This window comes from Lagopus leucura, unplaced genomic scaffold, assembly GCF_019238085.1.
Source record: "Lagopus leucura isolate 7727_CA_CO unplaced genomic scaffold, USGS_WTPT01 Super-Scaffold_73, whole genome shotgun sequence".
Classification (NCBI taxonomy): Eukaryota; Metazoa; Chordata; class Aves; order Galliformes; family Phasianidae; genus Lagopus; species Lagopus leucura.
The window spans coordinates 57,643,181-57,659,607 of NW_024962252.1; the positions used below are offsets into that span (position 1 = coordinate 57,643,181).

General features: G+C 35.3%; 1 protein-coding gene across 2 annotated transcripts in view; it reads right to left on the bottom strand.

Annotated features, from left to right (window-relative positions):
• The window catches only part of UTRN (utrophin), a 348,379-nt gene that overhangs the window by 60,174 nt on the left and 271,778 nt on the right, over positions 1–16,427 (bottom strand). For both annotated transcript variants that reach the window (XM_042895118.1, XM_042895112.1), the window contains 4 exons: positions 15,802–16,070; positions 14,239–14,385; positions 12,748–12,826; positions 6,617–6,677 (listed from right to left, as the gene is read on the bottom strand). In XM_042895118.1, the coding sequence (XP_042751052.1) occupies positions 6,617–6,677; positions 12,748–12,826; positions 14,239–14,385; positions 15,802–16,070 (556 nt within the window). The remainder of the gene's footprint in view (positions 1–6,616; positions 6,678–12,747; positions 12,827–14,238; positions 14,386–15,801; positions 16,071–16,427) is intronic.

Below are 16,427 nucleotides of genomic sequence, written 5' to 3' on the forward strand. Positions count from 1 at the left end.
TTTTTATATGTGCAGGTAATCTTTCTATGCTACAAATAAAAATCTTAGACAAAGAAGTCATTTTATTAAACACTCTGAACAAGAGGCATGCAAGCCACAGTGCTTTCTGGTGATTTGGTTTGTAGAGCAGCTCTTTGAAATAAGATCTTTCTCTGTTGTAGATCTAGTAGCTTTCCTGTTACTAACACAAGAAGATCAAGCACTGAAAATTTTGCTTAAAGCTTTACAATACTGAATAGTCTGTAAGAGGTAAGACAGACTTGATTAAACCGATGGAGATCTTTGTGGCTCCTTTTTATGCAAGCTCATGCCATAGCAATCTATTTAAAACACGCACTGCTTTAGTTACACTGTCAGGTATCATCCGGAGAATAAAAGTAGAGTTCCTTTGCTTCTCTGATTCCTTGTTAAGTAAACATAGCATATACGAAAAATACAAGAACAATAAAATTCATAATAAAAGGATTACACATCTTTTTTATAGGCATTTGACGTGTATACTGGGAAAGCATCATCCTTACAACAAAGGTCCAGAAACAGTGAAAGTTAGACAAGCAACTTGCACTGTTTTTGAAAAAAAAAAAAAAAAAAATGTTCCAGTCACTTTCTGAAGATCTGAGGCAAAATTATTTTACAACATCATGAAGAGAGCTGAAACTTGATTTCTCCGGAGTTTATAATTTCTCATTTGTCCAGAAGGTAATTACTAAGAATTGAATGACAGAGGTCAAGAAGTCTTCTGAAAAATTCAGCCCTGCTGGCATCTAACTATCAAAGACTATGAAGAAATGCTATTTTTCTACAGAAAATAATCTGTAACCTTCAATGATGGAAAACTAAGAGAAGCTAATCAAGATCTAAATTTGGAATTATGCAGAAGCAGGATGGGGGAAAAAGAAGAATTTTGCATGCAAACTTGTTAAAACTCAAAACCTGAGAGAAGTTTGCCATTTTCAGTCACTTCACTAAACTGAAAAAAAATCAAATAGGCACTTAACAAGGGAGACAAATCTACACAGTCTTTCCTCTCTGTTGCAACTACTGTGGAGGTTCTGTTCCCAGTTTCATCGATCAGTGTTAACATGTTTACTACAGGTCTCAAGGTTTAAAGTCTGATGCTTCTCAAATTGCAAAGTTACAAGCTGTAACTGGATTTACGTCCACAATAAGTTTATCTTCGAGTTATAACATCCTAAGCAATTTCAGACTGAAGAGCTAACTCTTTTGCATACAAGAAAATGTAGAAAAATTAGATTAATCGTATTACCAGCAGAACACCATTTCAGTTCAGTAGCTTTTTAGATCCATTTACAAAACTGCTTAGTATATTGTCAAGAATATTCCAATTAACACATACAAATAAATTCAAAATAAAAGGTCTCGTTTTGTTTAGATAAACATAAAATTTCACGATGTAAATACTATTTCTTCATGTTCTAAACATGGCATGTAAATGTTCATATGCTCATTTTACATGGCATCTGCTTCTCCAAAAGTAAATTCCTTGGTGTAGGTGATCACTGATGTGTCCTTGCCATTCAAACAAAGTAATGTATGGCAAGATGAATCAGGGAAGAATTTCAGGCATTTCACTAGGCCACAAGAGAATTCATCCAGTATTATTTTTTGGTTAGTATCAGATGACTGAGTTATTCAGAATAAGAGTGTTTCAGGTCTCTTCCACAGAAACCCAGTGTCACAATATAAGGAATGCCACAAAAAATGCATTCATGAATAGATTACAAGGCAAAAGACTGTAATTTTAGAAGCCTAAATGTATTTGTGTAAATTTAAATAACTAAACCAAACATTATAGTTATAATATTCCAGTTTTTAAAAATCCCTACATATTAATGAAGTTCTCTAAAGCTTAAATGACAAACATTTGCCCTTACAAGCTGCTTCTTGTCCATTATGTTTGCTTTCTAATTATAAATCAGAAAATATAATTCCTGTTGAAAGCACATGATGATTGTAAATAATGAGCTGACAGACAATTAGCACTTAACTTACAATCCCTACGTATAAGAGTCCTACCGAAACAAACGGAGCAAGTTGCCAATCTCCATTTGTTTCATTGACTTACAAGAAAAAATAAATAAATTCACACTTTTTTAGCTTTTTCTCTGCAATATAGAAAACTATAGAAAAAGCAACCTTTTGTACAATTACTTACTATGGACAAAGTATACACATTTGTTGATCGTCACTGGCAAACAACTTGAGGGTAGCCACTGAAACACTACTCTTGAATCCCTGTTAAGAAGCTTTCTGTTCTTGCAGCCATTTGCCCAAAACCTTAACTGAGATCTTTACTGATTACTAATGGACCTGCAGAACACAGAACTCTGACTTTGCTGTCCTTGCCAAATTTCAAAAGGAATACTCCCAATGCTTCTGCTTTATAAACATCATGGTGCTTTAGCCAGGCAGCACATAGCTTGATTTTTTATTTTTTATTTATTTTTTATTTTTAAAGTTTACTGCAAAATACTGTTTTATGGTGAATAAGAGTTGGTGTAAGGCATTGTAAGGGTAATGTATTTTAGAGGTTGGTGGAGCAATTTATATGCAGATATTCTGAAATCCCTCCAGAGAACACGTACTACTGCATTTCTCTAATAGAAAATGAAGACCAGTATGGTAACTAGTAATTGAAGAAACTCTCAAAAACTGAAATTTGTATGATTGCTTTCTGCAAATTGTATTTTATTCTCCCTTCTAAAGAAGATCTTTCTAAATACATCTAAGAATGGAATTATGGTTACAACTAGAGCAAGAAAAAACTCTAAATTTCTCTGTTCCACTAATTCTCCTCTTTCTTATACAGGCGTAAACAACTATCCAGACAGATTTCTTGAACAGTCTTGAAAAAAAAATCTAGATGCAGACAGCATTTTATCCCTTTCCCACATAAAATCGAACATGATATAGGAGGTGATAAAATGGAATTTTTAAGACAATGATGCCAGCCCCTTTGCAGGATGACAGAAGTAACCAGAATGACTATAGAGTTTGATATTGATCAATTTAATGATTACACCAAGAAATTGGTCTCCCCATTAAATGCTCTGCATGAGATTAAACTCACTGTGACCTTTTCTGCATTTTCCTTTTGTTTCTTCAGCACAGTACAAATATCCAATAAATTACAGCCTTGAAAGGAATACAACCAAAGCACATTTAAATTACAGTTAAATGAACAGCAGTGAGAACTGCCAGCTTAATTATGTTTTCTGTACATTCCTTTCAGTGACTCATGTACTCCTCAAATATTTCTAAAGATCATATATAGTGTCCCCTTTATTCTTCTGCTTCGCTTCAGAGTATTTTTATTGAAGGGCCACATTATATAGAGTTGTTTTTTGCAATTTTCTGTTACAGCCCAAGAATTTCTTATTTGTGCAATTCAACTAGCTATAAATGAAAAATAGTAGAAAATACTCCTCATTAAATCTGAAATCCTTGCAAACCATCTTTTGAAAGATGCATTCACTAGCATGTTTGCCAAACCATTTGTCCAAACTTGAGTTTCATTAGCAAGTAAGTACCATGCATGCTGTGCTGCATTCTTTTCCATACTTATTAGTCTGATTCTCTTACAAAGTATGAAAGACTAAGCTTTGTCTCAACATACTCTAGATTTTATTGATTTGTTTTCATTGATTGAATTCTGCTGCTACATAGAAGACTCAGACTACAGAAATACAAAAACCACTACCAACTGCCATTAAGAAAAAAAAAAAAAAATCAAACAAGGAGGCAAACAGACTAAATAAAATCACCTCAGCAGAAGCAAAGCCAATTGGCAAATGCGATTTGCAAAATAAAACAATTCAAGTGAGTAAGTTCAGTTAACTGAATACTTGCTGTATTACAGGGCACACACACCTTAATAAACCCAATCTCAATGAATTACGAATCCATCCAGGCAGAGCATTTCCAAAATGCTCCAAACCCCAACTACTTCTGTCTGAACTTGTGGAATAAAGGACTTTGTATACTGTCATTTCTATCTTTCATGTCCATGTGATTAAATACAAACACAGAAGACGCAGGCATGCAGTGGACTAATAAATGCTCTCCAATGCTATGCACTAAGGTCCTTTTTTGCAGGAGGCTTCTCTTTGTGCTTGTAAATACAATTTACCATCAGGATCAGGAAACAAGAGAACAAAAGTTTCTCATATGAAAATACAGATATCTTGCTTCCTTTTGATGTTCTCCTTACAGCTTCACACTACTTGAAGAACTCCCTCCTGCCTCCTTAACTGCAGTTCTCTATTTTTCTTTTAAATTCTTTCTCTATATTCAAGAAAACTGAAAAGAGTGTAGTACTTCCTTAAAATATTCATCTTAACAGAGGTACCACTACATCATCATGTGCCATTGTGTCACTTCCTAAATATTTATCATTTCTCTTTCAAGGACACTCACAAAAAAGTAGCAAAAATGAAATAAAGGTGTGAATTTATGGTTGATTAAGAAGAATTCATGGTCCTATCCAGAATTATAAAAACAAACAAACAAACCTGATTTCAATTAGAATTTTTATCACTTTCAAAATAAATCTTTAAAAATTATCAGTTTTCTAACAGCTGTCATTGAATCACACTTTTATTCTCCTTGTCCTGCTGTTTTCCTTTCTTGTTCTTAAGATGAGGAACCGGTACGTTTTAAGAATCTCCTTGAACATGAAACTTTTACTAAAAAACTGAATATGACTGATATCAAACAACATAAATTACTGAGATGCCTACTGAATTTTCCTTCTGTTTCCAAGACATCAGTACAAATCAATAAAAAAGATACGAAAATTAAGTCTTTTTTTTTTTTTTTTTTAAGTAAAAAGTTAATCCTTGCATTTTTTTTCAGTTTGTTTCATCAGAAAAAAATAACCACCACTGCTGTCTTAAATTGTGTTATCAAGATATTACTTCAGCAGCACCTAAGATGCTGAAATTGGGGATGGGCTGCTGGAAAAGTTATCTTCAAGATGCAGTAGTTAATTCTTTCGATTTCATTAATACCATTCTCGAAATAAACCAGTTGTCTCTGTTTCTGTGAAGACCCTGGCCATCAGAGATCTCATCCTACATTTTCCCTTTGTCAAATGTCTTGTGCAACATCATTTAAAAGTAAATAAATTCTGAGAAAAGCTGGGATTTGTTTTTCAGCCCCAGCTGTCTTCCTTCACAAATTAAGATTGCTTAAGGGCACTCCTCTTGTTTTGTATAGTCAGACAATTCAAAGTTTTCTGTGTTTTGCTGTAGTAAGTGTGTAGGAAGTGCGATCATTTCCACTGCATTGCTGCCCTAAATTGGAAAGCATCTTCATCCAACTTTCTCCGGTGGGGGCTGTGGGAGAATCCTCTCTCCTCTAGCCTTTTGCCACCAACTGCAGAATTTGCCAACTTGCAACCCATTTATAGAGCATTCAAGGATCTTTAGAGAAAGCTTTTCCTTTCTCCAGTTACCTACCACACATTCTTTAAAACAAACAAACAAAACAAACATCTTCAGATCGCAGTTTAAAAACAACTGTCATACCTCAAAAGTGATGAAAACAGGTTTGATCGGCATAAATAAACAAAAAGATTTACCACTGCATCCTTTTCAGAGCTCTCCAGAACTCATAAATTATTTGAAATGCAAAACGTGGCTCTTCAGATATATGACAGAAAAAATATGCAACAGTATGAAGTCTTCTCTGATGGTCTTTTAAGATGAATTATGTGCCAAACCAATTCACTGTTATCCTGCAGACTTAAATTTCAAACCAATAACATTTTAACATAGACACCAACCAACCTAAAAACTGCAACTCTGGGTCTCACTTACTGTTCACTGTATCTTCTTAATTTTTGATTTACCTCTCTAGCAAAGTGCTATCTTTCTCTAAAAGCTGGAATCTTTGACCTTTAAAGCACAGACAAGCAGTTCATAAATAATTGCCTGTGGAATGAAAAAATCCGAAGTTTATCTCTGCTGCTTTCAGTAAAACACATCAATATCACTGTTACTCCAAAACTAATTATTTGTTACTGTTTGCAAAACAAATAATGATTCTCTTTGGTTACTAAGACATTTCTACAATTTTATATTTACATTAATTTTCTATTTACGCTAGCATTATGCTCCATAAATACTTCCTAAATGTTAAGCAAAATGACAGGAGGATGACCAAAATATGTCTTTCTGCAGGAATTTTGTACGAGATTAAGAATGTGCTGTATTAAAATTAGTCACCACCGTTCTGCTTACACATTATGCATTTAGCATTTTGCCACTATAGTTTATACTCTAAATGAGTCACACACATAAGGATGTCCTTAGTTTGAATATCAGTACCATATTGCAGTGGAGTGTCCCTGCTCTTTCTCGTGTTTGAGAAGAGATTTTGGTTAAGGTTTGTCATTGATTTTGTTTTGACGTATTTTGAGATGATATAGCATGCTAAACAAAACATATGAAAACACACAGCGTAACAATACAGAGAGAGACTTTTAGTAACATTTCTAGTTACTACTTACCACCTATTTTTTTCTACCAGGTCATGGTGTTGAATCACTTTCTTTTGCTTAAGGAAAATTTATAGAGAAACAAGGCAAACTTACTTGATATAATAGGGCACTTTGTTATGTGAAACAGATCTCTGCCATGGAAACTGCACTGAGGCTGAGGAAATAAACAGAAGGTGATTATTAGAAAACACCTGTCAAAAAATCCAACTATATTTATTTATTTTACAATTGAAACAGATACAATAAATTAAATGGGAACAACTATAATTTCCCAAATAACTTCCAGTAATTAGAAAATCAGCTGGAGTGAACTACTCTAATCTATCAAGATGATTTTAGGCATCTATTGGATGCCAAGCTGGAAATAAAGCAAATGTGGTGATTCTACTCCAAAGAAGGATAATAAATTCTGAACAAGTAAGCAATCCATCCAGAGAAAATGGAGGCAGTAGTTTTCCCATCTCCATAGAACTTTCATCAGCTTCAGTTATGAAAATAAATGCCTCCACTACTACAATTAATACCCAACAACAGAACAAAAAGGAGAAATATCAACTTTTTTCCTGATTATAACAACCCTTAGTTCCTATTTGCAACACAGATTAATATTGATTAATGCTGTACATACAACAAAGGCTTAAAAACCTGTCTTTGCACTTCTTTATGAACAGCAGAATTTATGCAAGTCTGATAAGTCAAGAGATACCATGATAACACCAAGCCTTCTGTTGCACCACACTGCAAAAGGCATCAAATCATACATGAAACTACAGTTCTGCTTATCTAAAGATAAAATAGGAAAAAGCGTTCAGGTAAATAAGACTGCAGCTAAAAACCTTAATACCTTAAAAGTGGCTATATATATTAAAGAACCTCAGGCCTGCTAGAAACTACCAGACAAATGTCTGTTTAATTAGGGTTTTACCATAGAAGAAACTCATTTCACTGAACGTGATGTTAGAAGTGAAGACTGAAAAGACATGTGGGAACAGCTGATTGTTGCAACAGGATGAATGCATACCCAAAAACACACAAGTACTTTTAAAACATAGTGCTTACTCCAAGGCACTAAAACCTCTGTTTAAAAACCTGCTAAAACAAGATGCAGCTCTGACCCATTTTGGATCTCAAGTAATTAAAGCTCTTGATTGATTTAATTTGCTGCAGAGATTACTTCTGAGTTCATCCCTTTTTGAATAATCCATTTGATAGCAACTCTTCCATCTCACAACCTTTAACAAGCAGCATAAGCCCCGATAAGTTGGCAGAGAGGGGCAGGTCTAACCCTCTTCCCAGCCAGCTGTTCCCTGAAGAATTTAATGGCTGTGATCTCTTTCTGGACCATGCAACGTTTCATGGCTTATAGGTTAAGAAACATTAGGTTAACACACTGAAAGACAGATTAACTGAGAAGAATATTTTGGAAATGACTTGAGCTGCGTAGAAGTGTTATTTCATTGGAAAAATCAGAGGAAATGTCTATTACTATCTAAAGATGAAAATAATGTTTGCAGTAAGGGGTAATTACTTGGGGAAGGAAAACACAGTTATTACTAAATGTATAATTACATATATATCTATGTATACATATATAAATATAAAAAATATTAACATATAATATTTATAAAATAAATAATATACGTGGGCTACTCAGAAAGTAATGTTTTCATTTTTAAGTAAATAAATAAAGTAATTATTATGTTGGCCCAGAACATCAGAGGCAGATGTTGGTAGTATTGCAGTAGAAGCTGAACCATCCCATCAATATTCAATTATATTATATATTAATATACACAATATTAGCACATATTACAATATGTAATACAACATATGAGCATATGTGTATGTATTTATATATTATTTCATAAGAAATATATAAATACAAAACAATATATATTATATGTAGTATGCAATTACATGTAAATATATGCCTTAGTTTCATCAGGAATAGACTCAGTTTTTTTCATAGCATCTGGTATGACACTGTGCTTTGGTTTTAGGAGAAAAACTATTTTGATAACACACCAATGCTTCTAGCTGTTGCTGAGCAGCGCTTTACACAGCCAAGGCCGTTTCAGTTTGCTCAGCCCCTGTGAATCAGGACAGCTGACTTAAACTGGCCTAGGGATACTCCATACCATATGACATCACATGAAAGAAAAGTTTTGAAAAGGGTAGGAGTTCACAGAATCGCCTGCATTAGAAGGGACCTCAAGAGATAAATGAGTCTAATCCCTCTGTTAAAGCAGGTTCTTTGTAATAGGTAGCACAGGTAGACATTCAACCAGGTCTTGAATATCTCCACAAAAGGAGATTCCACAACCAATCTGGGCAACCTGTTCCAATGCTCTGTTACCCTTACTGTAAATAAGTTCTACCTCACATTAGTATGGAACTTCCTATACAAATTTAAGGCCACTACTCCTTGTCCAATCGCTACATGCCAGTGAGAAGAGCCTGGCCTCTCCATTTGCCTCTCTCCTCCATTTAGATATTTATAGATAAACAGTTCATCAGTTTTCTTCCTGCTGCTCAGGGGTTAGCAGAACATTGGTCAGCAGATGGTGAGAAATTGCTTGCTCGTCACTTGTTCTATACATTCATATAAATTTATATATTTGTTATAAATGTTATCTTTTTTAAGCCATCTTCCTTTTACTCTACCTTCATAAAACTTAGCTTTATCCCACTAGTTCTACTTTGGTTTTTCTTCCCTGATTCTCTCCCCATCCCAGCGAGAAAGGGAGCAAACAACTGTGTGGTGCTAAGCCACCTGCTGCGTTAAACCACAACAATATATAATGCTGAAAACAACAAACAAACAAACAAACCAATCAGGTAGGTGGCAGAAGCCATTGGCTTTACAGTTCCATTTTTTAATGCTGCCATCTGGCACCTATGACAGGTCAGGTATTACTACACTAATTATATCAGCTACCCAGAATGAAAATCTGGCCACAGGTAGCAAAGATTTGATATACGTGCTATGACTGACTATAGACATTCTGCACTGACACAGATATGGACTAAACAACCTAATAAATTTAACTGCTTATTATAATGGACAAAGTCATACCATATTTGGCAACAACTCTTCTAAATGCACTGCCAGTTTTTCCTGCTTGTACAGACTTCTGCAAAATGAAATTTCCATTTTGTTCTAAAATCAGTTTCTCAATGAAAAGTGAACAAAACAGTTATTGATTCTGGCACTCACTTGCTGGGCTGCAGATATTAGTTAAAGTCTGAACATCACTCAGATGCTTTGAGCAGGACGCTGGTAAGCCCGGACCATTTGTTAGGAAACACAGAGCCAGTGCTCTGTGTACGTTTGCGCATTCTTCTAAGAAAGAGTACGCAAAACGAAACAGAGGGGAGTGATCTTAGAACATAAGTGAAATTGTAGAAAAAATAAGTTCGCTTTCAAAGGACTGAGACAACAGCACAATGTTTGGGTTTCTTAGTTTTTTTGCTAAGGATAACAGGTTATGAGAATTCTTCACCTACATCTATATTAAGGACACATAATATGTATGGATCATTAGTTAACTTGCAAGGAGCTTACTTGCCATGTCAAAAACTGAAAAGAGGAATAATTAAATTCTACATAGCACTGATGAGAGTATAAATTGTAGAGACCTCCTAATATTGCTTTATATCAGTTTCCTACTTCAGGTCATTTCACAAACTTGGTCTTCCAAGAAGTTCTGCAGCAGTACTAATCGGTAGTGGTTATAGTATGTAGAGAAATGTGACTATCCACAACTAGTGAAATTGCAGGATGAAGGGGATGGAGTCTGATGAACAGGCAAATACAGGTGTTTTGCTAGCACAAACTACTGATTAAATGGCAATTGGGAGCCAATCAGTTGAAAATCATGTGAGGGAAAGCTATGTAAATTTAAAATAGCTGCTACTCAGGTCAGAACAGATAAAAACCTGCCTTCTCATTCAAAAATGCAACTTTATAGGAAAAAAGTTTGCATGAGACACATGCATTACATCATTATCTTAGCTTTAGAAGTTTGAGGTTATTTTATTCTAACTGCAACCTTACTTCTCATAGATGGAAGTCATTTATGGTTGCTAAGAAGGTTTGAAGAATTTGATTTAAAACACGCACTACTTCAAACTGTCAGGATAAACCCTTCATTTTTCTGGATTTAATGATTTTTTTTATTGCTTTCCTTTTAAAGTTACTATCTCTGACTTTCATTTAACAGATTTTATATAAAGTTGTAAGTATTAAGTTCTGTTAACTGTTCAAGCTCTTGAAATAGAATGTTAAGACTTTCCTGTTCTTTGCAGGAAAGAGGTTGTGTGATTGCTTTGCTTAATTTAACAAATAATTTAAACGGATAACTGCATACTGTTTGGTTTTGCGGGCAGTGGTACTTGTCTGTAGCTTTTTGCAGTATCTGACAACATGCATTTTAAAAATTTTCCCTTCTTGACTTTTGTATGTATTGTAAATACCATGTCCCCTTAAGCCCAGAGAAGATGTCCTAAGTAGGGCTGAGGCATCGTGATAAGGAGCTGCACAGTCTCCTTGGACATCATACTACAAAAGCTTAATCCACCAACAAAGGCAGTTTATGAAATTTCAAGACTCTCTTGCCCCCAGCTCCCACTGCAGTTTACTGCTCATAGTCTTGTGAATGTGATTTGATTATTTGTTATAGCATGCTAGAAGCCACATGAGGGAAATGATCCAAGCCAAAGCAAACAAAACAAGCAACCTTGCATGGCAGGCTTCCTTGTTTGTCATGTAGACTCTTTCATTGCTTTATTTTTTTTTTCCTTTCTCTTTAGATCAGTCAACTACACTTTTTCACTGATCCAGATGAGCAGAGCTGAACACCACTAACAGCTTCACAGGACTGAAGAAACCATTTAGAGCAGGGAAAAATACATCTTCTCTGTGTTGCTTCCTAATTGGATTAAATTACACCAACTAGAGTAACTAATCCAAACTGGCAAATCTGATACCTTTTCATTTAGATTCTTTTTAGCAAATCATGATGTTGGTGTACTGTCCAGGTCAAGGTTACAGGACTGAGAGTGGGAGCTCTACAAAACCCAACATGGCTACACACCAGGCTACATTTTCTAATGAGGTTTACATAGCGCAAACAAACAAACAAACCCAAAAAAACAAACAAAAAAACCCAGACAAAAATAAACAAAAAAAATTGTTTTGTTCTTGCATTTTTAAAAAGAAAAGAGTGACTCAAAGAATCTCAATTTTGTCTAACAACTGCAATATTTTTTAAACACTAAAAAATTGTTTACCATGTTCTTTATTGAGAAGCTAGTTGTCAATTTAAAATTAGAACACTGTTGTCATATACCTCAAGATGAAATCAAGATTTATTTCATGTTTTATACTAACTATTTAACTATATAGTCATGCACTTGAAAACTTCTGGAACAGAGCTGCTCATTGTTATGTTAATTTCTTGCAACTCTTGCAACAGTTTTATTTTTATTATACAAGTTCCCAGTTAAAAACCAGGATTACCTGGATTAGCATTTGTACCATTAACTCTGATGATGGTAGATAGGCTAGAAGGTCAGAAAATTATTGAAGATCTCGACATCACAACGTGCCTACCTATAATAAATATATCAGACCAGAGACTGTGGGAACAAAGCATCTGTTTTTGCTTTCTTCTAGCAACATTGGGAGATTCTAGGCTTACATCTCTGATTATTACTTTTTTTTTTTTTTAAATAGAAGATTTACAGATATCTGTCTCAAGAAGTGATTCATGTTTGCATTCTGCACCCCTCTATTTTGTACTCCTAGGAATTTATGACATGAAGCACCTAATAGCACAAAATCCAAGCAGCACTTCCCTTGTGTCATCCCAACAAGCATGGAACCAAAGCCAAGGATGACCAGATATGGTTAGGAACACAAAGAATCTGCAGCAGCACAGGTCAGACCTTGTAGCAAACACAGGCAGAGAAGAAAGCAAACAAAGATGGAGTCATATCTCAGCAAGATACTGCAGTAATGCCCAAAGAAAGTACACCAGTGAGTATGTCAGCAGAGCTGTGAAGATGAAACACCCCTGGAAATAAACAGAGTGGTAGATAATAAGGTGGAAGAGGAAATTCTTGTCCCTCAGGTCAGAGGGAACCATGGAGGGCAGACAGTTCTTGAGTAAGTCTCCAGTGCAGTCATATATTAAAAATATCAATTAATTCAAAGAACTTACTGGACAGGAAGTGCTGTGATGCAGGTCCAAAATCATGGTGCGCCTCTTGCAGCTGTTTAAGGCGATCCTCTACAGACACCTGAACATAAACATGTATTTACAAAATTTACTTTGTAATACAAGAGCCATGACAATAACAACTGGCATGCACTCATTTTTAGTTAAATAAGTTTAAGATGCTGTCACACAATAGCACTTACTTGCTACCCAGGTATTCAAGGCTACATTCCTATTTAATTTTATATTTACTTAATGAAAGTGCCTTTCAAAGACTGCAGTCTTTTTTTAACAAGTACTGCAGATCAATATTAAACAAAAGTATATTCATGGTAGCTATAGCTGATGGCTGAAGTTTCTGACCTCCTCTCCAGCCCTTCTATTGTCTAACTTCTGTAGTCAGCAGGACTCCGTTTGGCTGTATTGATCTCACAATGCCTTTCCAACACAGAACCTTTCCGGCTGATGACTCCCTCCCAGTTTACTGACTGAAACTGCAGGAGCACATCCAGCAGCAGTTTAGTTGCTCAGTTAAATCAGGTTGGAGGAGAAAAAAAGAAATTTTTTCCATTGTCAAATTATATTAAGAAAGGGAAGTTTATACATAACATGTATGAATTCCTGTCTCTCAGGAGAGGAAAGATTCAGAACTACAAGCTCAGCAGCCGGTGCCTGGATTTAGGAAGTTCTGTTCTACTGCTCTCAGACAGAGGGGTAATGCCCTCCACATCCCTTTCTCAATTCTTTCAGATACTTCATATTACTCTTAGGAGACAGGCAAAGAAATAAATAGCAGAAGACTAATGATAATTATTTACTACAAACACACAAAAAAATTATGATCAGCAAGCACAAAGATTGCTAAACAATATTTAACTAATATAAGAAACTTCATTAAACTATTCAGTGCAAAACTGCGCAAGTTTGAATTGTAATCGTGCACACTGATTTACATTTCTCAGACTATTTAATCACCAATAGTTGTAACTAAACAATATGAATCTCTCACAACGTATCCTCCTCTGTTTTATAATGCTAAATGTGGAATAGCCTAGGTCTTGTCATAGCTCTACTAATACTTAAATTATTTTAAGCAAAATTTCCTGCAAAAAACTTAACCATCAAAGCCAAACAAAGCAGCTTTTTCATGAGCTGGAAGCACAACGTAAATATTCACACATTCAGTAACAATGATTTATACAGTAAAAAAGCTGCTATGACATGGTAAAAATTGTAATAATGGGTCTCACTAGCCTCCAGAGATTAATGTAGTCTCTTGAGTGGGTAAACTACTGAGACAGTCTGAAAGGAAAAGTTGTTGGTCAAGTCACAGAAGAAAAGGGAACTCCCCTCTTTGCTTTTGTATCACTCAACTAACATCTTGAAGACAGCAATAACAAATTAAGGGTAATAATGCAAGTCTTAAAAGAACAGAAAAAGGTGGTAAGCATCCCCACAACACCCCACTGCTATTGCACACATTCGGAAGAATACCTGCAAAAGCTTCCATCGCATATTGAGATCATCTAATTGACGAGACATCTTTAATGACGGATAAAGGTCCAGTGGAGACAACTGACTGGATAAATCATTCACTGTTTTAACTTTCAAGTTGATGGGAGCAATTTCTTCTCTAAAAGCCTGAAAAAGTACGAAGCCAACATTTATGCTCAATGAATATCTGAGCAACAAGAAAAAAAACTTGCAATAAACTGATCATGGTGCTGACTTGCCCAATACAGCATCTTACATTAAACAACTGTACACAACTCTAGAATACTCCAGCAAAGAAAGTTCATTCATTTCAACACTGATTACTTACTTCTTTAGAGAGAAATGAAAAACAAACTGCATGAAATTTACCCAAATGCCCACATTCAAATTCTGCCCCTGAAACAGAGTACTATGATTCCAATAAGGTAATTAATAATGACATATGGCTTTAGAACCATTCTTTTCAAATAGAAATAGACTATGACAAGAGCTTTAGAAGTACAGTCATTGTCAAGAGCTCTTAAAAAATAGATTCAGGAACTACAGTTTTCCAGTATGGAGCAGCTGACAAAAATTGAATTTAAAAATGATTACTGAATTAGCAAAGCATGAAGGAATGTACCTTCTAAAAAAAAGGAGTACAATGGTTTACCTGATTATAACTGTAGAGGAAAACTATCACCATGATAAAAAGAAGAAAAAAGGTTTATTGAATCAAATGGAGCTAAATACAGCATTAGGATAAAATTGATGCAAGCATTAGTTACAGTTGAAAAGATGCATCAAATTTCTTTCTTGCTGTGAGTAGTTACTTGTTCAATCTTATAAATGGTTTGACTAAATATCATGAAACAAGCCAAAAAAAACGGAAAGAAAGATTCTTTGGACAATTCAATTATTAACCTCCCTTGAAAACCTCTCTTATCAAGGCCAGGAAAAGAAGGCACCTACTAGCAAGAAGGAGTTGTTTGGATCCTGGACAGCCAGAAGGCCGCTTAGCAGATGTTTCATTTTTTACACAGCTGTGAATATCTATCTTGCCCAATACAGCATCTAATATTAAACAACTGTACACAACTCTAGAATACTCCAGCAAAGAAAGTTCATTCATTTCAACACTTCGCTTTGCTTTTCTTTAGACAATAATCTATACGTGATCACTAAACAGATCTGACAGCTCACTGCTAGAAAAAAAAAAGGATGGGAGCCTCCTGTCACATCTGCCAGGGTAAATGACTCAGCTTGCTGGTACACCAATGCTTGGGCAAAGCTCCAAACATAACCGTGGCCTGACTGTGGGCTAGACAGTATTTCTAGGTGTAAAATCCTAGAACACATTTTTCATTTAATATTGTTTTTCATACAATTCTGTTGCTTGCTGATCATTTCTTGCTTGACAGAAAGTGGCACAGTACTGGATTTTCTTTGTAACCTCAAATCTAGTCTTTAAAGAGCAGTTTACATTGTACATGAGTTTAAATACATAGAGTATACAACATTGCACACGATGGTAGAATGGAGGAGTCTAACAGGCTAAATACTCCCCAGGAATTCCACACTTACTGTAGTTTTCTCAATGTGATCTGGTAACGAATCTATAAGCAAGTCTCCCACAGGTTTCCAGCCATTCCTCACATTTTCAGCCTCCTTTAAGTCAGCGTCGAGGTCATCCATTGCACACTGCAAGTCTTTCAGTTTTTCCAACGCTTTGTCTACTTGCTTCTGCCAGATACTGGCGCTGGCATTTAGGTTCTCCCATTTCTCTTTTACCTCTGATGACTGCTTACGCATAGCTTTGGCAATCCTCATGGCTTTCTCCTCAGGGGTCAACTCTGCAGAGATAAGGAAAAACTATGCTGTTTATTTCTTCTTTTATTCATGCCCACTTAGAGTGCCTCTGAGAGGCATGCTCAAGAATGTCTGTAAGTCTGAGTCAATTGATAATTTATTTCAGCAGGTACAAAGTAGCAGAAAGTCCATTTTTACATAGTTGTAATAAACCTGCATCATTCTTAATGACAAAACAAAGCTTGATAAGATAATAGGAAACTATTCCTGACTTCCACATATAAGAATATCTGCGAAGCAAAGGCAGGTTACAGCTGGTTTGCTGAGGGCATAGGGGAGAAAATAAAATACCATTCTCCTCTGCTGGAAACTATATTAGGAATTTGAAGCCCATTTCATGT